This window comes from Nymphaea colorata, chromosome 7 (assembly GCF_008831285.2).
Source record: "Nymphaea colorata isolate Beijing-Zhang1983 chromosome 7, ASM883128v2, whole genome shotgun sequence".
Classification (NCBI taxonomy): domain Eukaryota; kingdom Viridiplantae; phylum Streptophyta; class Magnoliopsida; order Nymphaeales; family Nymphaeaceae; genus Nymphaea; species Nymphaea colorata.
The window spans coordinates 9,291,643-9,315,163 of record NC_045144.1 but is presented as its reverse complement, the minus strand read 5'-3'; the positions used below and the strand labels follow the sequence as shown (position 1 = coordinate 9,315,163).

General features: G+C 39.6%; 3 protein-coding genes across 13 annotated transcripts in view; all 3 read right to left on the bottom strand.

The window, feature by feature from the left end:
- LOC116257716 (uncharacterized) overlaps positions 1-23,521 on the bottom strand; it is a 99,026-nt gene that overhangs the window by 1,508 nt on the left and 73,997 nt on the right. For 7 of the 8 annotated variants that reach the window (XM_050078797.1, XM_031634674.2, XM_031634672.2 and 4 more), the window contains 2 exons: positions 5,180-5,247; positions 4,927-4,971 (listed from right to left, as the gene is read on the bottom strand). In XM_050078797.1, coding sequence (XP_049934754.1) covers positions 4,927-4,971; positions 5,180-5,247 — 113 coding nt within the window. The remainder of the gene's footprint in view (positions 1-4,926; positions 4,972-5,179; positions 5,248-23,521) is intronic. The other variant, XM_031634676.2, reaches the window with a different exon arrangement.
- Positions 6,919-9,550, bottom strand: LOC126410229 (uncharacterized). Its single transcript, XM_050078798.1, has 2 exons — positions 7,405-9,550; positions 6,919-7,318 (listed from the first exon to the last, which is right to left on the bottom strand). The coding sequence occupies exons 1-2, from the start codon at positions 8,592-8,594 to the stop codon at positions 7,144-7,146; spliced, it is 1,365 nt and encodes a 454-aa protein (XP_049934755.1). The 5' UTR covers positions 8,595-9,550; the 3' UTR covers positions 6,919-7,143.
- On the bottom strand, positions 11,978-15,431 carry LOC126410230 (uncharacterized). 4 transcript variants are annotated; one of them, XM_050078799.1, is made up of 3 exons: positions 13,358-15,431; positions 13,063-13,267; positions 11,978-12,966 (listed from the first exon to the last, which is right to left on the bottom strand). In XM_050078799.1, the coding sequence occupies exons 1-3, from the start codon at positions 13,365-13,367 to the stop codon at positions 12,687-12,689; spliced, it is 495 nt and encodes a 164-aa protein (XP_049934756.1). In that variant the 5' UTR covers positions 13,368-15,431; the 3' UTR covers positions 11,978-12,686. The 4 variants fall into 4 exon arrangements, 1 of the variants encoding a protein (XP_049934756.1); XR_007573862.1 differs by having other exon boundaries at positions 11,994-12,966; XR_007573861.1 differs by having other exon boundaries at positions 11,993-12,966; positions 13,063-15,431.

Sequence of the window (23,521 nt, the reverse complement as noted above, 5' to 3'; positions counted from 1 at the left end):
GGTGTCATGATCCTCACACCAGATCAATCAAGAGATCGTGGAGTTGTCCTTGATGAATTAAGTTTCACCCAGCATATTGATGATGACATCTGTGTATCGACGCCTACCACTGAGGTGTATTACTTGTCGCTAACTGCAGACTTGTTTGCTCATCTTGATGGAGGATGCTCCACAAGTTGGTTCTAGGAGCAAGAACAATATGTTATGTTGAAGACTTGTTCCATCAAAAGTTCTCATCACTCTTGAGGCAAATTCAAGAACATTACTTATACATGTAGAGAGAAAGAAAAATTACCACTCCCACCTAATCTTAACAAGCGTCTCTTTATCACATCTACTCCCCCCCATGTACCCGAAATTAGATCTTTTTTCTTGATCTTATAATCCAATTGAATGATGGCTAAATTATGACACTTTCTCCATGGATTTTCAAGTGTTTATGCTTGCTTTAGCCAAGGAAGATGAACTTATCACTTCCACCAGGTTGCAAGTTCTAGAAAGTAGATTGAAACCATGAATGATGAGATAAAAGCTTTCCATGAATATGGCACGCTGGAGATCTTGTAGCAACCACCTAATAAGAATGTTATAGGATGCAAGCAGGTGTACAAAATAGAATATAAACCTGATGAGACAATTGAAAGATGTAAGGCATGACTTGTTGGAAGAAGATTTACTTAGCAAGCTAGCCAAGATTATGATGAGACATTCAGTCTAGTTATGAAAATAAAAATTGTTCTGGTTACTCTAGTCTTTACTGTTGAACATCAATGGTCACTTAGTCAACTTGATGTCAAGAATACGTTCTTGCATGAAGTTATGAAAGAGGAAGTCTACATGGAGCAACTCGCTTCACACAAGGAAGGAAACTCAAGAGGTCACACGTGTAGATTAAAGAAAGCAATATATGAACTGAAGCAAGCTTCACAGTCAATGTTTAATAATTTCTCCTTTAAGATCCAAAAACATGGTTTTCATAGATCTTCTCGAACATTCCTTGATCCTCTACAATCAATCACTACTACCTTTTTGTTGATATATACCGAAAATATTCTTATCGGAGGTAGTTCAGAGGATCACATAAATTAGGCAAAGGCATTTCTGGGCAAGAGATTTAAGTTGAAGAATCTTGGAAACTTGTGTTGTTTCCTTGGAATTGAAGTTGTCAGAACAGAAGATTAAATGACAACCAGCACAAAAACATAGTTGATGCTTTGAGTGGAGTGGGCATGAAGGATTGCAAGCCTTTAGCTACCCAAGCCTATGTCACATAGGTATGTGTGCTGGTGTGGACTGTTGAAAGGCAGCACAGGTAGCATATTATTTGGATTAGGTGTAGACCCAGGCATACTAGGCATTTACTTCTTTTGGTATGCGTTTTACATATATATCTTGCAAGTGTCTTGTAATATTGAGTAATTTCTTGGGTTCTTATTGATGTTTGTATGTTGTCATATAAAAAAAAAGAAATTAGGTCATGAGACACATTGGAGTCGTTACTTCCATAACTTCTCTCCTTTGTATTATCTGCCCAAAGACTGGCCAACGATAATATGGTATCAGACCAGGGCCCGATTTCCTGGTTTCCCAAAAGGTCTGGCCATGTATATATTCTGCCCTTCCAGACCGCAATAGCGTGAGTTGTCATCTTTTTCTCCCTTTCTCCATTTTTTCCTTATTTTTCAGTTGGTGTTAATCTTCCTTGTCCCTGGCCTCTTTTCCTCCCTCTATCTGTGCTCCTTTTATTTCTCTGCCTTCAGCCCCTCTACTTCTGATACTGTTACAGAGTACAAATGAAAATCATAGCAAGATTTCTGATATATCACTTGAATGTTAAGTTTACGTATTGTATTGATTGTTAAAATAATCATGAGTGAGTACTGGAAGCAAGCTCACTCCAGCACTAGTGAGTCGTAATTCAAAAGATTCACTAAGTTTGGTTTACCGATTTCTTCGGCATTCCAACGAACCACATGAAAACCAATCACATCGGTAACAATAAAGAAAGCAGATAAATAAATAAATAAATAAATAAACAAACAATTCAGAATCTCATGAGTTTTTATGATGCATACACACGCACCTGCCTAAGTAAGATCACATGATGCCAACCAGCTTGTTGGTGCATTTAGGGCAGACCGTTGCACAGCTTACGGTCCCAAACACTGAGTCACTGAGAATATTGAGTATTGACATAATTTGGGGTAACTACTGCCATGACTCACATTTTGTTAAGTTCAACTGCATTACTTCAGTAGCTACATTCCACACTCATTGCCTCACAATGGGATGGGCTCCTCTAACTCTAAGTAGCTCAGTGAAGGAGCACTTTATCAATCCCTGCATTCAGGGAAGGTTCCGCTCATGGGTCCCCGGACCACTGTGCCACCCAACCTGGTCCCTTTCATGTTTTACAGTTGAGTTTGACTCTTTATAGTCGCAACATGTGCCCATCTCGGACTTTTCATTTCCGGTATACTGGGCTGCTCTTGGACTTTCCCCTTAAAACATCAACTCGGCGGTTGCGCACATCATAATGATAACTCAGGCCACGAGCAAACATTTGCGTAAAGTAAATAAACAACCAGCATGATCAATCAATTCAATGCATGAACGTACTTCCACATCTATCATCATTACCCGACTTGTATTATCAAATATGCTTATCTCAAAACTAAAGCATAGGTTTATCATTAAACAATTCACTCTTGGAACTCGATATCAAGCATGTATCACCAACACAACTCAAGTTTCCTATTTGAGTGTGGCACGTACTTCCAAAAACAAATACAACTAAATAACAGGCATGCATGCATAAACATGTATTCAAAGAATCAAACTGAAGTTCATTAACTTAAGCCATTTGCTTAAACGTGCAAATTAGTTAAAGCCTACTAAATCTCAACTTTGCTAGTCTAAGCACTCTATAAAATACGTGATTAATCTAATTTTGTATTATTAACATAAAATCTTAACTAAACCTTCGTGTAGTCAATTGCCCACCTGGCTTTATCTCGACTCTAGGTACGGCCAAGGTTATCAAACCAAAATTGACTCGTAGTAAACCAAGATGTACTAGTAATCATGGCCGATCAAGGCTAGCTGGGTCCCACGCCATAGCCTAACCCACTGCCAAGTTTTACGATACAACAAACCGATGGACAGTTCGACGTAGCCTAGACAATTAAGCTGCGCAAACACTAATGGCACAGGCCGTTTGTTGCTCGTATGTGCTACACACAAAACGAGGGGGTTCAAGGTTTCTGACGAAAATTCAACAGCATCTCCACTACCACCTCTAATTTTCTGGATTCCAATCCATCAACATCGTGAAGAATAGCTGCAAAGTGCAGCCTAAGAGAAGAAATTAAAATTTCTATGGTAAACAATCTAAAACTCTACATGTAATCGAAAAAATTGCAATAACTTTCATTATACCTGATATCTTAGCAAAGTCTACGCTCTAGGTGATCACAACTTGCGAGAGTAAGGATTCACCAAAGTTCCGTCACCAACAAACACTTTAGCTCTCTTCTCTCTCTTTCTCCTCCTCTTTTTTTTCTCCTCTCCTCCCTCTTTCTTCCTCCTGTCCTCCCTCTTTTTCCTCTCCTCTCTTTCTCTTCTCTCTCTTCCTCTTCTCCCTCACGTTGCATTCCAAAGGAGGTGGCAACCCCTATTTACAGCCAAAATTTATTATTTTTATATTACTTATTATATCATAATTAATATTAATCTATCTTGAGGAGGTTTATTCAATTAATTAGATTTAAATTATTAATTTTAGTTCCAGTTTAGCTTAGTGTCTAATCCTAGCTTAAGAGCTCTAATCTGTCATTAATTGAGTGTTTAAGCTCTTAAACTATCATTAGCTAAACTTAATCATGATTAAAACAATTTAATATCGATTAGCTAATTACTAATTACTAATCTACCCTGTCATGGCTGAAAATTCCAAGTTTGCCAATGACCAAAGACCATAATATCCCAGTCTTACTGGGTCTTGGACTATTTTAGCCTCCTAATTTGACTGCGAATTTTGTAACCATCGGACATCCATTTTCTATCTGATTCGAAACATGAGCAAGACTAAGTCATATACTTCTTATATGTATTATTATTTTCAAATTCTGATGTAGTGTCTTAACAATATACACACACAAACATAATAGGGTTCAAGAACTTTTAGGGCTAAAACTGTAACTCATAAATTGTTTCTGATGCCAAGAAGCTGTATGCAAAATTGTAAGTGCAAGACATTACAAGAAAATTTGGTATTGACCATAAGTAAAAATCACACAGAATTTGGAACACCTCAAGCTTATGCTTCAAGAAATACATCCAAGTATAGGGAGAATAAGTGTAAATGAACATAACATAGTATCAACTCCCAGATAAAGAGGGAACATGTGCAGGCCTCCAAACATCAGAACATATGATTTCAAATGGCTTGGAAGCCTTTTTACTGATAACATGAAAAGAAAGAACAATACTTTTGCAGAGTTCACAAATTGAACGCTTCTTATTATCCGAGGAAAAACTCAAACTAGATTTTGGAATAAGACTATCAACAATAACTTTTTCAATGAAACCCTGACTACAATGACCCTGCAAATAGTCTTAGTCATGAAAGTCTCCAGACATAGGCTGATGAAAACACAGATGTTTTCACTACCAGATGCATAACTTTGAATTCCATTCATCAAGGTCCCTAATGGACACGCTTAACCTATAGATGGTCTATAAAGGCTTGAGATAAATCAAGCAACAGCCGTTTCACGGTTCTTCCAGAATATAAATTTTGCCCATATCCTGCCACTTAGGTACCAGCCTCAATATGTTGGCTAGTTAAGTACATTATTGCACTTTTTCTCTTGATAAATGAAGGCGAAGCAAAATAGTAGAAGACAAAGAATGGAAATCATTAACCTGTTGGGACAGACGATCCCCTTGCACGTTGGAACTTCCCCAACCCTATTGAAGTTGAAGGGTAATAAGTTGTTTTAGAGATGCATACAGCAAATTAGTGTCCATAAAAGAGGAAAGATTAGGACTACATTTTAACATTCCAAGAAATAAAAGGTCATCGAGAAAATGGACAATCAAGGCCTATAAAAATGATAGAACATAAAGACTTTCATGATGAATTTACCCTTCTTAGACTATGGTAAAACATACTCACAGCTGTAAAGAAGTTGCAGAATGCAAGTATACAATTGAATAAGGCTTCCGTATTAAAGGTTCAAACTCCTACAATAAAAAAAGCAACCATGTGAGTGCAGCTATATTATATATAAGCATAGGCCAATCTGAAAATCAAAAAGTGGGATGGTGGACAAGGGTGGCCGGAAAATTCAGCAAAAGCAGATGATACTCCTAATGTCAGTCTAAAACTGTAAGCATCACATTGAAAGCCTAACTAGGAAAGTTCAACCAAAAAGAAGATATCCCAAGAACAAGGCAGTAATCTTTTAATGTACAAGTTCATCCTTTTAACATCAAAATGTGCAATATCGCAAGATGACATGACTAGTAGTTGCAGACTTTATGGTTCATCAATCATCATATATATACTTGAAGTATGGTCACTTTTCTCCACCAGATGAAGTCTTAAATCTCACATTATGCTCTTTCATAGTACTATTCCTATTCTATTGTGTTCATGGATATGTATAGACAATTTTTCTCCACCACCATAGATATTAGCATGAAGATAATTGAAATTCCCTAAGCTGGTACTGAAGTCCAAACTAATATGCAAGCTGAGAACCAAATAGGATGAGGTATGAATAGCCTTGTCGTGAAAAAAACGAAAGAAAGTTGGCAATGTAAGAGAAAGCAGGCCGGCAACACCAATAAAATTCATAGGCACAAAAAAGGACAATCTCAAGGGAAAGACCAAAAGAAATTCGGATTAGTTCAAGCCCATCAGGTTGGAGCAAGCTTTATTTATGCAGCAAATGCAACGGTGAAGTGAAAAGCATATATAGCCTTGTCGTGAAAAAAACGAAAGAAAGTTGGCAATGTAAGAGAAAGCAGGCCGGCAACACCAATAAAATTCATAGGCACAAAAAAGGACAATCTCAAGGGAAAGACCAAAAGAAATTCGGATTAGTTCAAGCCCATCAGGTTGGAGCAAGCTTTATTTATGCAGCAAATGCAACGGTGAAGTGAAAAGCATATAAACAAGGATCTACCGTCTTTTGAAACTTGGTTCTAAAGAATATGCCTGATATTTTGAACCTTGGTGTGGGAACCACCCCACAAATAGTTAGCAAGAACAATTGTGTTAGTTAGTGACCAGAAAGCACCCACTAACTATTAGAATGTATGTATTCCTATATATATATATATATATGTATATTACATATATTAGTGTGCTAATATATGTCTTATATATATATAGATATGTGTATAGTTTAGGGTACTTAGGTCATGCTTGTAATTTTCTATTTCTTTTTGTACTTTTTCCTTTCTTTTGTTTTTTTATTATTTTTTAGAGGAGAACTAGCTGTTGGGCCTGTCTCCAATGGCTAGATTTCTAGCTGTTGGAGATGGCCCAACAGCCAACCCCCCTCCTCTCTTTTATTCTTGTATTATAAATAAGGGACTGCGGTCCCTTGTGATAGAAATCTAGCACCAATATTTGTAACCAGAAAACAGTACTCACGCAGGAAGAGAGAGAGAGAGAGAGAGAGAGAGAGAGAGAGAGAGAGAGAGAATGAAAACAAGAAGAAGCTGAGGAGAAAAAGCCGTAGCCAAAATGGTTTGCACGGCCTCTATTTATAATCTCATTTCCAGAATTCTAAGAGTCTCCAATCGTATAATCCTAGGAGATTTCACAAGCTCCAAGGACATTAATTATATCATAGAAACCCTAAGAGACTTCACATATTACAAGGATACTATGTCACACGGATACGGGTACGGGTACGGGGACACGGCATTTTCAAAATTTTAGGATACGCGGATACGGCGAATATTATATTCAAAAAAATTAAAAATGATAATAAAGAAAGTCTCAAACAAAACATTGTTCATCACCAATCTCAAAAGTGATAACTGCTAAGACATAAGCAAGAAAGTCTCAAAGAAAGTTACAAAACATTGTTCATCAATCATCACAAAACATTGTTCATCATCATTCTAGTCATCATCAATGCCCAAATCATCGTTCTCCCCAATCTCCTCTTCTTCCACAATAGAAGATGTTGAGGGAATACAAGGTTCTTCGAATCTTGAATTAACAACTTCAAGTTCATTCTCTTGTTCTAAGTTAAAGTCCTCAACATTCACGTCCCAATATTTAGTTTCTCCTTCCCTACAAGACAAAAAAATTGTAATTATTATGATGTTAGCGAATAAGAAGAGAAACATCTAAATCAATAAATCATATACCTAATTTACCTATATTCTTCTTTGTTCCGTGATAGAAGCCGAAGGTTAGAATGCACATAAACCAGATTTTCTGCACGTTTGCTTGTGAGATTATTTCGTTTTATAGTGTGGATTTGTGAATATGTACTCCAATTTCTCTCACAGCATGAAGATGTAGCAGGTTGAACTAGCAATCTGAAAGCAAGGTATTGAAGAGTAGGATAAGCAGTTCCATGTTTAATCCACCAAGATAAAGATGGATAATTATCTTTGTCTACAGTTGCACCTACATCTTCTCCAATTCCAGTAGAAAACCTTTCAAACTCATCATTAGCTCGGCGATTTTGATGTACATCAATGAAAATCCTATTAATACATGCTACTCTGTTTGTTGATAATTCTAGATCCAGATGTGGTGGGGTTCTTCCAACACCCCCTGTAAGCCACTTTTTTCCATAATATTTAGGATTTAATGTATGTGCCATGCATTGAAGAGGATTGCTACTTTTATCCCATCTTGCAATCAATATTCTATGCACATGATAAAAAAATGCTGAATCTTCAAGTGCAATACTTTTTTTTTCATGCTTAAAAATAACCTCTTGGATTTTTTCAATCATAGTGTCCCACATCTCATACACACAGTGCAACGTTGAATTATCACAATCAAGAACTCTCAACATCTCCCAGATCGGTTCTGTAAATGCAAGAAAATAAAAGATTTGATCCCACCACTTGTCTTCAAGAATCATTCCTTTGATTGCTTGAGCTTTGTCATCATCATCAGCACGGTAGAAACTCCAATCATCATCAGTCACCATACTGATCAATGCACTTTTCACCCTTTTTATCCTTTTGACCATAACAATTAGAGATGCAAAACGTGTCTCTGCAACTCTTAATAATTTTAGATCAGAATGCTTGTTATAACTGGAAAGTGCATGTTGATGATTTACTATGAAATTTCTGATGTTCCTCACATCCTTTTCCAAGTCTTCAATCCACGAACATAATTCATAAGCATGAGGATCTTGCTCTTTACTTGGTGGATTGCATATACTCTTTAGAGCCAAATTTAAGCTATGAACTGCACAAGAAGTCCAAAAGATATGAGGGTACTTCTTTTCTATCGCAATAATACCAGCTGCTCTACATACAGGTGCATTGTCTGTAATTAGCTGAACAACGTTTTCTTTCCCCACTTCTTCAATTATTTCCATAAACAATCCTTTCAAATACTCAACACTTTTGTATTCACCAGATGCATCTATTGCTTTCAAGAAAATTGGTCCATTTGCTGAAGTTGCAATGAAATTAATAAGAGGGCGTCGTTGCAAATCTGTCCAGCCGTCAGAAACAATAGAAACTCCGTGTTGATCCCAAGTGAACTTTTGAGACTCTTAACAATTTGTTCACTCGAGTCATCTGTTGTTCTAGTAGTACAGTGCGAAGCCTTTCAGAACTAGGGGGAACATACCCAGTCAAGTTAGAATTTGCAATAGATGTAACTAAGTCTCTCCAATATGGACTTCTAGCTACATTAAATGGTATGCAATTAGCATAGAAAAATGTCGCCACTTTTAGATCTAATTCTCGCCGTCCTTGTAAACTAAATGAATCCTTAATTGATTTCTGATGAACATCAACAACTTTTCTTTTTTTGGTAGGATTCTGAATATCATCATGTAAAATTGAAGCAATGTCAATGAAACCAGATCCAGATGATGTGCTTTTCTTATTCTCAAAGGCTTTTTGTTCTTTCTTCAACTGAGCCAAAGTCTCGTTAGTGATTTTCTTACATGGTTGAATTCCTTTTTGACTGATTTTTAATAGATGTGCTTTCACTCTTGTATATGATCCATTGAACTGTCCCTCACAAAAATTACACCTAAAAAAAGCATTTCCACCGCCTCCAGGAGGTTTCCCCATTAGATTCACGTATGACCATAATGGTGGCTGAGGTGTAGCTGATCCAGAACCACAACTTGTAGGTTGAGAGTCTTGAGACTGAGACACTGTTTTTCCTTTGCTCGCCATACTAGATTAAACATAATAAAAAAATGGAAAAAACGTATAATGAACATAAAATTTATGAAATAAAACAATACAACAAACTGACAAAGTATAAACATGCACTGCAGTCACAAAACTTCAGAGATTCAGAAGCAGAACGAAGGCTGAATAGTGAACAGGAACATTCAAGAATGGTAAATGATAGTACTGCCAGATTGAATAGTGAACAGGAACAGAAGCAGTTCGTTAAAGCCTAAAACTAAAAGAAACATGAACAATAGAGAAGGCTGAAGTGAATAGTGAACAGTGAACAGGAACATTCACGAATGGTATATTATATGTTAATGCCATCTAGATATCACGTATTCATCATTGTCTAGCATCATGAACAACAGCGAAGGCAAAATCCCCAAATCGGTTATACACCCAAAACGGCAAAATCCCCAAATCCCAAAATCAAACAAAAAAAAGAAAACATCGCACATAGCATTGAAGAATATGATTCTAAACCGTCCAATCTTCAAACCAAAACATCCCCAAATCAGATTTTAATACCCAATGTAAAAAATCCCCAAATAAAAGTTGAAACCCTAACTTCTATTATCGAAAATAATCGACAAAACACTTACCTGTCTGTCGCTGGCTGCCGCCGGACGCCACCGGAAGTCGCCGTCGATCGCCAGAGGTCGCCGTCGCCCGCCATTGCCTTACTGTGCTGCCAGCCTGCTGCGGAAGCCGTCGAGGGTAAACGAAGGTCGAGCGTCGAGGGTAGATGTCAGTGCGTAAAACAAAACGCGGGTTAAAAAATCGGTTATACAAGTGGTTTGGATCGGGTCTGACCCAGACCCGATCCAAAACGTATCCATCCGTATCGCCGTGTCGGGATCCCCGTGTCCGCCTGTCGACACCGATACTCGACCCAGTCTGCCGTATCCGTGTGACGTAGCAAGGATATTAACTACATCATAGAAACCTAAGAGACTTCACATATTACAAGGATATTAACTACAACATAGAATCCTAGGAGACTCTTCACATGTTATAAGGACATTAAATATCTTAACACTTTCTACAAGGAGGTGGAATCCTAAGAGACTCCTCTTCAACGTGCTGGTGAAGGATTTATATTTTAACACCCTCCCTCAAGTTGTGCATGGTTTTGCACCATGTACAACTTGCCTTTTAGAAACCAGAATCCTTCCTTTGTTAATCCTTTTGTAAATAAGTCTGCAACTTGTTCATCTGTACGAACATAAATAGGCTGAATCTCCTTGTCTTCCACCTTTTATCTAACAAAGTGTTGATCAATCTCAATGTGCTTTGTTCGACCATGTTGTATGGGATTAAAGGTAATGTTAATAGCGCTTTGATTATCATACATTAACATTGACGTTTTACTTCTAGCAAATGTCTAACGCATGTAACTTCAGCAGTACCTGCAGCCATGCATCTGTATTCAGCTTCAGTGCTGGATCTTGCTACTGCCTTTTGCTTTCGACAACTTCAAGACACAAGATTACGTTCAATGAAAATACAAAAACCAGAAATGGACTTTATTTGATCGGGATCTCCAACCCAATCTGCATCTGTGAATGTCATAAGTTGATGTCCAGTAGTTATATTTTCACGCTTACCATAAACTAAGCCATCTCCTGTTGTCCCTTTAAGATATCTTAATATTCTTTTGACAACATCCATGTGAGTATCTCTAGGTGCATGCATAAGTTGAGATGCATGATTCACAACATATATAATATCTGGACTAGTAAATGTAAGATATTGAAGTGCCCCAACAATACTTCGATATTGCGTAGGATATTCATATAACTCCCCATCTTGAGCACTTAGTCTTTGATTTAGAACACTAGGAGTTCCAACAGGCTTACAATCAGACATACCTAACTTTTTCAGTAGATCCAACGTGTATTTCTGTTGTGTCAATGTGAAGCGATTATTGTGCCTATCAATCTCCACTCCAAGAAATAATCGTAAATCACCAAGCTCTTTCATTTTGAAGTTTTGCATCATCAAAACTTTAGCTTCTTCTATGTGTTTTTTGAATTGCATGTGATAACAATACCATCAACATATATAAGAAGTAAAGTAAATATATTTTCCTTTCGATAAATGAAAAGAGAGTGATCTAGAGGACATCTCCGAAAACCACATTCTTGAATCTTGCAGGAGAAACTGTCAAACCACGAACGTGAGGCCTGTTTAAGTCCATCAATAGATTTTCTTAGTTTGCAAACCCATGCATGAGAGTCTCCTTTTGTGTATCCTGGAGGTTGTTCCATATATACTTCCTCCCTTAAATCACCATGAAGAAAAGCATTCTTCATGTTCATTTGATGTTCAACAGCCAATGATATAATCACGCGAATTGTTTCCATTTTGATCACAAGGTTGAATGTCTCATCATAATCTTCTCCATATTGTTGTGTAAACCCTTTTGCTACTAACCATGCTTTGTGTCTTTCTATGCTGCCGTCAGGTTTGTATTTAATTTTGTATACCCATTTGGAGCCCACTACGTTCTTTTCGTGTGGCCTCGGAACGATCTCCTATGTTCCACATTCATGCAAGGCATCCATTTCTTCTTTCACAGCATTTCTCCAATGATGTGATTTTGATGCTTGATCAAATGAAGTAGGTTCTTCCTCCTTGTCAACTTTTGCCATGAATAACTGAAAATCAAGTGATAAAGAATCATAGCTAACCCACCTGTGAATGGGATGACGAATGCGTTGGGATCTTCTAAGGTGGGTCATGTTGTCTTGTTCACTGTGAGCATCTCTGTCCCTTAGTCGTCGACTGTAGATAAGACCCCAATACCGATGTGCATCGTTGCTCTGTTCTTCATTATTGCTTTCGTGATGACTGTGTTGGATCTTCTTGATTTTCACTTCGAGCCAATGTTGTAAAATGCGTATCGTAAGCCGTATCGGTCGGGCTTTAAGATACGCTGTATCGTAACGTATCGTAACCGTATCGTAATTTTTTTTAAAAAATTATTAATAAATCAGAAAAAATTAAAAATAATAAATTGTTCATAGAAAACATGTTTGAGATAATGATAGACTTATTATTGCTATAAACTTACGCGTTCATCATTCATAAACATCAAAATTCATAACAATAATACAATATCATTCAACAAAGCATAAGGCCATAAGCCATAAAGTGATAAAGTCATAAAACATTCAATCAAGTGTTCAACAACCATAGATTCATAACTCTTAAGTTTTTGATACATATAAAATGAAAGCACTCTTGACTTGACTCTCATTCATGATTCATCATTCATAATCTTCATCTTCATCTTCTTCTTCTTCTTCATCGTCAAGAATTGGAAGATCTTCACCAACATATTCAGCACCAGCACCAGCAGTAGCAGACTCTCCTTCATCAACAAAGCCTTCTGTTGCTTCAGCTTCAAGGTTGAAGCATTCAAGATCTTCATCATCAAATATTGTAGCTGGTTCTTCTTCAATCCATGGCTCTAGATCGTCAAAATTTTCCAAGCTGATAGGATCGAACTGAGATGTGTGCTTCCTTGCTAATGATTTTTCTAATTCTCTACATTAAATAAGAGAAAATTTGTTAGTATATAATTTCATATACATATATTGTACAAAAAATGTAAACATTAATTAAGCTATATGCCTATATTACCTTTGTTTCAACCTCATATTATATCGAACAAAGACAAGGTCATTCAACCTTTTATGTTCAAGCCTATTCCTTTTTTTGCTATGGATATGTTGGAACACACTCCAGTTCCTTTCGCATCCACTAGCACTGCATGTCTGGCTGAGGACTTTGACTGCAAAACGTGCTAGGTTTGGACAATCAAACCCATACCTATTCCACCACAAATCTAAACAAAAATATAACAAATCAATGTGAAAGTTTTAAAAGAATCAAATGTAACAAATGCAAAGTAAATTAAAAATTTCTATGTATTTACCTGGACGCATCGTTGTCCTGGCTCGAACGGCGACAGGTAGTCACATGTTCCGAAAACAACTATCATATAGATCCAACTCATTGTGCACAGCATCTTGTTCTGTAGAATCTTCCACTAACACATTAATACAATCTAACAAACCATGCATGACTTCTCTGTCCTTCTTAAATGTAGGAGAAAATCTAATTGCAGGATTTAGATAATAAGCTGCTGCATGAAGAGGTTGATGAAGCTGTCCAGTCCACCTTTTATCTATAATCTTCCATATGGGCATATATAACTTTTTCTTTTCCTTTAAGTTGTCTCGAATTGTCACTTTTGCTTTGTCCATAGCCTCATATAAGTACCCTATGGAAGGTCTGTCCTCGCCGTCAGCCAACCTGAGAACCTTAACTAATGGAACACAAACCTTCAGTAGCTTCACACATGATTCCCAAAATACGTTATTGAATATAATATCCACAACTAAAGAAGCATTTCTTTTATGAGCATGTGGATATGCAGCCCATTCTTCACTAGCAAACATCTGTCTCAAAGGAGTTCTTTGTTTCACCACACTCTGCACAGTCAATACATTTGTGGCAAATCTAGTTTGTGCAGGTCGTATTAATTCAACTCCTTTTGTAAATTTTCTCATCAAACTCAATACATATGCATGATTATAGATAAATTTTGTTAACTCTTGACATTGGTCAATGGCTGATTTTATATCATGCATCTCACTAAGATCTTGAAGCATTAGATTAACACAATGAGTGGCACATGGACTCCAATAAAATGTTCTATACTTTTGAAATAACAAATCTCCTGTAGCTCTATAATTTGCAGCATTATCTGTAATAAACTATACAATGTTTGCAGGTCCAACTTCTTGTACGACATTATCAAAAACATTGAATAAAATCTCAGCAGTCTTAGGAACATCAGACAAGTCAAGAGATTTCAAGAACATTGTACCTTTAGGGCAATAAACAAGAAAATTTACAAGTGTTCTTGACCTTGTATCAGTCCAACCATCTGACATAATGGAGCAACCTGTTTCCTTCCAACATAATTTCAACTCATCGCAATGCTCAGACACTTCTTTGACTGTATCCTGAAGAATTTTACCCCTCAACTGATGATATGATGGCATTTTGAATCCGAGGCCTATAGAAGCAATTGCATCTGCCATGGCTTGGAATTGAAAAGAATTAGCTGCATTAAATGGAATACATGCATCATAAAACCATTTCCCTACCTGCTTTTGTGCATGATATAGCATATCTTTAGATGTCATAGCAGCACGAATCTGCGGCTGACCACCTGGGCTGGTATATGAAGGGAAAAAACTCTTAATAGAGCCAACACTAGACCTACCAGTAGGAACTCTACCACTAGGTGGTCGCATACCACGCCTGGCCCTAACATCTGTTGTGCCTCTCCTCTTCCTTCCCGTTATGCCAGATCGACCTCCTTCATACATAATCCCTTTTGCTCTACGATCTCTACCTCTTGAGGTCTCCAAATCTGTTCTTAGACTGCTATCGTCTTCATCATCACATTCATAAGCTTCTTCCTCTTCTTCTTCATCTTCCAAAGGCACATTATAGCCTACATCTGCATCTTCAATTTCTTTTTGTATTCTCTTTTGACGTAAAGCATGAAGCATATCTAAACATTGTTGACGCACAAATGGAGGCAAAGGTTTGTTTGGTCCTCCAACACAAGGAGACGCATCTTTGGAGGTCCCTGCCAAATGGTGTTTCATTCTAATAATCCCTCCTGAAAGTGTATTCCCACAGAAGCCACATTTGAGTTTCAAACGATTATTCTCCTTCACCCTTTCGCACCATTGCCATGTAGGATCCATATCTTCAAAAAAAAAAAAACGAAATCTTATGGTAAACTTAATGAAAAACACTCAAAGTCTTCCAATCTACGATTATACGGTAAAAAATTAAGAATACATGGTAAGAACATGAGATTTCATACCTTACGAAGAAGAAATGTCTGAAATGAAGAAAACCCCTTTCCTTCCCACGAAAATCAAGCACCCACGCACAAATCGACCACTTAATCTTCGATTTGACGATGAAAAACAAGTTTTTCACGGTGAAAATGAACGATCGCCCTCCCTCACGGCACTATCCAAGCGTTAGAAATGAAGAACGGAAGAAAAATTTGAAAAAGAAGCCGAGTAAGTAGGTCTCGGGCCTCCTTTTGCGATTTTAGGCCGTATCGTACGATACGTGGTGTATCGCCCCGTATCGTACGATACGTGGTGTATCGTGCGATACAGGGCCGATACACCCCCTTTTTACGATACGGGGGGTGTATCGTACCGTTTTTTTCAAACGAGACGATACGTATCGTACGATACGGGGTCGTATCGTACGATACGTACAACATTGCTTTGAGCCATATCCGACGATTGTATTGCTCTCTCAGGATCTTCATTTTGAGGCACATCATTTTCTATAATAGGATCTGCATTGAATAATTGTGTACTGGTCCAGGGATCATAAGATTCAATGGTCATAGGCATTTCATTTGTATCATCAAAACTATGTTAATCAAAAATGACATTTCTTGAAGTTTTGATACGTTTAGTTGTTAGATCATAGCATCGAAAACCTTTATATTCATCAGCATATCCAACGAATCTACATTGAATAGCTTTGTCTTGAAACTTGTTCCTCAAGGCAACATCAACGTGAACATAGCATACACAACCAAAAACCTTCAAGTTCTTGTAATCAGGTTGTTTGCCTAAGAGTGAAAAATATGGCGATTTAGACATCAAGAATGTTATAGGCAAACATTTTATTATGTATACAGCAGTATGGAAGGCTTCAGTCCACCAAGGAAATGGGCACATTAGTATCATGCATCATGCTCATGGTGCTTTCAACTATATCTCGATGTTTTCGCTCAACTACACCATTTTGTTGTGGTGTGTAAGGGCAGGAGATTTGTCTAGTTATCCTTTTTTCATGTAGAAATTCAATAAATTCAAGCGAGGAATATTCTCCCCCTCCATCACATTGAAAATGCACCACATTGGATGAAAATTTGGTTTGAATCATGGCATAGAAGTTTCGAAATATGTGGGGTACTTCTGATTTGTGTTTCATGAAGTAAATCCAGGTGAAACGTGAGTAAGAGTCAATGAATAAGACATAATTGTGAAGTCTGTACGTATAAGTGTAAGGGGATTGGGTCTGTTAAGACCCGATCCACTTCGTTTTTATGTCTTCACGTCTAAGTGGTGGCACCTCTTGTAATTACTTCATGTTTTATTCCTCTTTTTGTTGTAACCTAATTAGGTTTATGTTTTAATAATAGAGATCAAGCATCGTGTGGCCGCATTGGCCGACGATTCTCTTACCTTCATTGCTTTCTTCTATTCTCTATTCTCCATCCTCCTTATTTTTAGACGGAGAGACATGATTCGGTGGTGTTTTAGTGAAGATTCTCACATGGTATCAGAGCCAGGTTACATCATCCTCCGGTGAGTGATTTCTGCTTGGAGTATTCTGCCCTAAATCTTATTTTCTGCCGTGCTTGGAGTATTCTGCCCTAAATCTTATTTTCTGCCGTGGTTATCCTCAAACTCTGTTTCTGCCCTTAATCCCACGATTTGCCCTAATTTCTGTTGCCCTAAATTCTGTTTTTCGCCCTAAGTCACACGGTTTGCCATAATTTGCCCTAATTTGCCCTAATTTCTGTCGTGACCTTTAAAATTCTGCCCAAATCGTCTGTTCTAATCCTCTTTTTCAATCATGGACCAGCCGGCTCCCTCTCTTCTATCTTCTAGTTTTCTCTCACAACTCATCTCTCAAAAACTGAACCATAGTAATTATTTGACTTGGAAACGTCAAATTGTCCCATTTATTAAGAGCCATAGACTGTATGGGCACATCGATGGGACTACTCCAGCACCTCCAAAGTATGTTAACCGTGAAATAAAGAAGACAGTCGTGGGAGATAAAGGTGCTGGGGCCTCGGCTGGAAGTGAAATCAGTTTTGAATATGAAACTCTTCCTGAGAGCAATCCCGAATATGAAGTTTGGCTGGCTCACAACCAGTCTCTTGTTGCTTATATCACTTCTACCTTGTCAGAGGAGGTATTGGGAGGTATTGATGATGATTTAACTGCCCTAGAGTTGTGGTCTACCCTTGCCACAACATATTCTCAAGTCTCGGAAGCACGTTTTCTACAATTAAGAAGGCAATTTCAGGATATCAAGCGTGAGACGCGTACAGTTTTGGAGTATTTGAATGAAATCAAGAGTGTTAGTGAACAGCTTGCTGCAATTGGACATCCCGTCAGCGACAAGGACAAAGTCCAACAAGCCTTGAGTGGACTGGGAACAGAATTTGATATTTTTTGCACAACATTGGAAGTCTTACCTGTTCTCCCATCTTTTGAAGATCTTGTTGAAGTATGTTAGATGGGTCTCGGGACCGGGTCCGGATCCGTATCCGATCCAACTTGTAGCCCTTGTTGGGCATTATTTAAGTCGTGTAACCCTAATCCTTATTGAGAAAATGAAAGACTAAGGAGAGAGAGAGTCTGGCAGCTAGTGGGCACCGGCTCCTCCTCATTCGTGGTTTTTTCCCTCTTGTTGAGGGTTTTCCACGTTACATCGTGATCGTTGTTTCTCTTCCTCTTCTTGTTCGTGTTTCTACATGGTATCAGAGACGACGAGTTTGGGAAATTTTTAGGGTTTGTGAAGTTCCAACCCTAATATCTCTCACCGCTACCATCGCCACCACTGCAGTCACCGCCACCGCTGCAGCAGCCACAGCCGCTGCCACTGCCGCTGCCGCCGCCGTTGCTGCAGCAGCCACCGCCGTCGCCGTTGCTGCAGCAGCCACCGCCGCTGCCGCTGCCACTGCCGCTACCGCCGCCGCCGTTGCTGCAGCAGCCACCGCCGGTGTCACCCTTTGCGCCATCGCCATCGCAGCCACTCTTGCGGCGTCGCTCTTGTGTTGTTGACCGTCGCCGTCACCGTTGTCCCTTGCGCCACTGCCTTTTGCGCCGTAGTCTTGCTTCCCGGAGAAGAAAGAAGATATGCATGCTTAGGCGCTTCCTAGGCTTGCCTCCCCCTATTCACGTCACTTCCTAGGGGTCTTTTGCAAATCCGGTGAAGTGCATCCGCCTCTTACCTGCAATATATTGCTTGGTTGATCTTTGATTCCATCTTCTTGTTTTTGTTTGGCACCCACCGTGCAAGAAGAGATGGTTGGTCCTTGACTTGGTAGAGGACGTAAAGGAGGAGAGGAGCGTAACTTGAGGATTGCCTCAACGTCCGCCGGCGCTCCGGCGATCGCATCCCCCTTTCCTTACAAAAGACCGGGGTTAAATTAGTCTTACGGCAAGGAGAACGTGTGGCGCAACCTCTACCTGTGGGAGATTGCAGCCCGAGAGAGAGAAGGCATCGCTTCCGTCGAGCGACATCGACGATCGTTTCCCCCAATCGACATTCTGTTCACTCTTGGGGCTGATTGGGAATCCGGTGAAGATATTACCTCTCTCTTTATCGTTCCTTTCTAGATAGAACTTGATTTTTCTCTCGTTCTTGTGATTCTATCCAAGGATATTACTGCCCGTTGGTGCTCTCTGTTGTCATCGGTGCCTCTCTTGTTGTATCGCTGCTCGTGCCTCCTGTTGGACTATCTGTGATTATGGCAGCTTCTTCATCTATAGACGTTATGGCGGATTGCCGTATGGGAGAGTGGATCATTGATAGTGGCGCTACTCACCACATGACCGGCGATCCTAAGGTCTTTCATGGGTATAAGATTTCATCAGGAAAGGATCGTGTTTCCCTTGCCGATGGTTCATCTATCTCTGTGGCTGGAAAAGGGAGTCTCCCACTTTTGAACAAGTTCTTAGTCCACAATGCTCTACATGTTCCTCATATTCCCTTGAATCTCTTGTCGGTTAGCAAGATCACGAAGGAGTTAAATTGCGAACTTATATTTTCCGCTGATCGCTGTGTTATGCAGGACTTGGTGACAGGGAAGAGGATTGGGATTGGTCTAGCTTCTGACGGGCTCTATCGTTTACCTATGCGTGCTGCTCAGGCTCTCATGACGGCAGACAGCCAAGCCACGAAGAATAGAGAGGACTCCCTTCAGTTGCTTCTACGGTGGCATGAGTGCCTTGGACACTTGCCTTTTGGCCTTCTTAGACAGTTGTTTCCTGATATATGTTCCAGGTTAGATATGACTATGGTGTCTTGTGATGTCTGTCACCTGGCCAAACATGTTAGGGCTTCATACCCTTTGTCTAGCCATCGGTCTAATGAGGTATTTGCCATGATTCATTCTGATGTGTGGGGGCCTGCAGGGATTCCTTCTTGTCATGGTTTTCAATATTTTATCACATTTATAGATGATTATTCTCGTAACACTATTGTCTACTTGCTGAAAGACCGTAGTGAAGTTCCTACTATCATAGAGACTTTCATTGCCTATGTGGAAACTCAATATGGAGCATTTGTTAAGACATTTCGATCTGACAATGCTCGAGAGTATATGTGCCAGTCTGTTGATAGCTTCTTTCAAAAAAAGGGAATTGTTCATGAGACTTCCTGTAGTTATACCCCTCCTCAAAATGGAGTTGCTGAACGAAAAAATCGTCAGTTATTGAATATGACTCGGGCTCTTCTTTTTCAACGTCATGTTCCAAAAAAGTATTGGGGGGATGCTGTGCTGACCAGTGCGTATCTTATAAACCGGTTGCCTAGTCGTGTGTTGAATGGGAAGACGCCTCACTCTCTGTTACCGAGGACTCGTGAACCTTTCTCTCTTCCACTCAGAGTTTTTGGTTGTGTTTGCTTTATTCACAATCATAGTCCTCACATTAAAAAGCTTGATCCAAGATCTATTAAGGGCATTTTTTTAGGGTATTCTCCCACTCAAAAAGGGTACAAGTGTCGAGACCCTTCCACTGGTCGGGCCTATGTTACCAAAGATGTCACTTTCCTTGAACATGTTTCCTATTTTGGTGAGAATCCTCTTCAGGGGGAGTACTATATGTCATGGGAAGAGTATTCTCCGAGTCAGGAAATTCAGTTTACAGATTTTTTGGACTACAGGCGTGACTCCGTTGGTCCATCTAGTGAGGTGCATGAACAAGAGAAAAATGGTCCATCTAGTGAGGTGCATGAACAGGAGAAAAATGGAGAGTGTTCCACTGAGGCAGAAGAGAAGTGCAATCGTTTATTTGGGCAAGTTTACTCTAGGCGAAGAGTTTGTACAGATGAGATGACAGGTGGTGAGAATTCTACTCCCAATCCAATTAGTCCTTCCCTGGATGACCCAAGTCGTGCGCAGAAGCAACCTGTTGAAGAAGAGATTCAGACTGTTGCTGCTAGTGAAGAGCTTCCCATCGCCCTGCGAAAGGGTGTCAGGTCATGTACTCAACATCCTATTGGTAACTTTGTTTCATATTCTAGACTGAGCAAAGACTACAAATGCTTTGTATCTTCTCTTTCTTTGACTATGATTCCCAAGAATGTTGCTGAGGCTCAGCGTGATCCTAAGTGGACTTATGCAATGCAAGAAGAGATGGAAGCCTTGCGAAGAAACATGACATGGGAAGTTGTAAAGATTCCTGAGGCGGCTCACTTGGTTGGATCTAAGTGGGTCTACACCATCAAGTACAAACCAGATGGGAGTGTTGAAAGATACAAAGCTCGTCTTGTGGCCAAGGGGTTTAGTCAGAAATATGGGATTGATTATTTGGAGACCTTTGCTCCTGTTGCGAAGATGAAGACTGTCAGAGTCATTATCTCTTTAGCTGTGATGAAGGAGTGGAAGATGTACCAACTTGATGTCAAGAACGCATTTCTCAATGGAGACCTTGAAGAGGAAGTATATATGTGTATGCCTCCAGGATATGAGGAACCTGGAAAATGTTGCAAGCTAAGGAAAGCTTTATATGGGCTCAAGCAATCTCCTCGAGCGTGGTTTGAACGACTCAGACTTGTCATGAGACAATGTGGATACCATCAAGGGAATGGAGATCATACACTTTTTGTGAAGAGAAATAAGCAAAAGGTTACTATTCTGTTGGTATATGTTGATGATATGATTGTCACAGGTGATGATGAAGATGAAATAATGAAGTTAAAGAAACTGTTGGCGATCGAGTTTGATCTTAAGGACCTTGGTAAGTTGAAATACTTCCTTGGCATAGAAATTGCTAGGTCTGGGACTAGCCTTGTGCTAAATCAACGGAAGTACACTCTAGATTTGTTAAAGGAGACTGGGAAACTAGGGTGTAGACCAGCTTCTACTCCTCTAGATGCTGGCCATAAGCTAAGTCTTAGAGACGGGGAGCCACTCTGTGAAGAGGCAAAAAGAAGATATCAATGTCTTGTAGGGAAGTTAATTTATCTTACTCTCACTAGACCTGATATTACCTTTGCTGTGAATGTGATGAGCCAGTTCATGCATGCTCCCACGGATGCCCACTTGAATGCTGTTGACAGGATCTTGTGCTACTTGAAGAGGAATCCTGGCAAAGGTCTCTTATATGTCAAGCAAGACACTCTTGGGATTGAAGGTTATTCAGATGCAGACTGGGCAGGCTGTATTGACACTAGGAGGTCCACCTCTGGCTATTGTATTTATTTGGGAGGGAATCTCATAGTGTGGAGAAGTAAAAGGCAAGATGTTTGTTCGCGTTCCAGTGCTGAAGCAGAATACAGAGCTGTTGCTATGGGAGTTTTCGAGCTTTTGTGGCTGAAAGTATTGTTGACTGATATTGGTATAAAGGTTGAAGAACCAATGAAGATGTATTGTGATAACAAGTCTGCAATTAACTTGGCCAACAACCCTGTGCTTCATGACAGAACAAAGCATGTTGAGATTGACCGGCATTTCATTCGAGAGAGAATTGATGCTAAAGAACTTGTACTTCCTTACATGAGATCTGAAGACCAAACGGCTGATGTTCTGACGAAGGCTTTATCTTCGACCTCATTTGAGAGAAATGTATCCAAGTTGGGCATGTTTGATATGTATGCCCAACTTGAGGGGGAGTGTTGAAGTATGTTAGATGGGTCTCGGGACCGGGTCCGGATCCGTATCCGATCCAACTTGTAGCCCTTGTTGGGCATTATTTAAGTCGTGTAACCCTAATCCTTATTGAGAAAATGAAAGACTAAGGAGAGAGAGAGTCTGGCGGCTAGTGGGCACCGGCTCCTCCTCATTCGTGGTTTTTTCCCTCTTGTTGAGGGTTTTCCACGTTACATCGTGATCGTTGTTTCTCTTCCTCTTCTTGTTCGTGTTTCTACAGATCTAAAGGCCAAGCTTTTTCAACATGAAGCTAGTCGAGTTCAACGACATAATCTGGTTCCTTCCAACAACCACAATGTACTGATCACAGGAACTCACGCACTGCAAGGAAATCGCACTCGTTCTTGGACTCCTCAGGCAGGCATGGGAAGAGGGATTCTCCCAACACCGCCAGGCATGAATACTACCTCTGCCACATCTAGGAGAATCCCGACATGCTTCTATTGCAACAAGAAGGGGCATGTAAAATCAGAATGTTGGCACAATCCTCAGAACAAGAATAGTCAGGTCAGGCGCGAGAACAGGACAACAGCGGGGTCAGCTCCATCCTCATCTGGATCAAATCCAACTTCAAAGGTTTCAGCAGACGTGCAGCAACTTCTAATGACAGCCATATCCAAACTTAACTTGAAGCAAAATGAGCAAGGAGAGTGGTATGTGGACTCTGGAGCAGCAGCCCACGTTACTGGTGACACAGGTAATCTCTCTAGTGTTTCCCCTTATTTAGATCAAGGCTCAGTAGTCACGGGAGATGGTTCCCATCACACAATATCGCACATTGGAAATGCACAAATATCCATGGGTTCTTCTTCCATTCCATTAAAGAATGTCCTTGTTGTTCCAAGTGTCAAGAAAAATATTATCTCAGAGTCCAAACTTATTGATGATACTCACTCCTCTGTTGAATTCACACCATCTTCTGTTTATGTCAAGGATGCTCAAACCAAGAAGACATTCGCTGAGGGCACTCACAAAGGAGATATGTATGTCCTTGAAGAAGCTCCAAAGCTGTCCAAACCTCACCCTCCAGATTCATGTTCTTCAAGTCATAATGAAGTCAATGTCGCAGAATATAATAAGCCATCC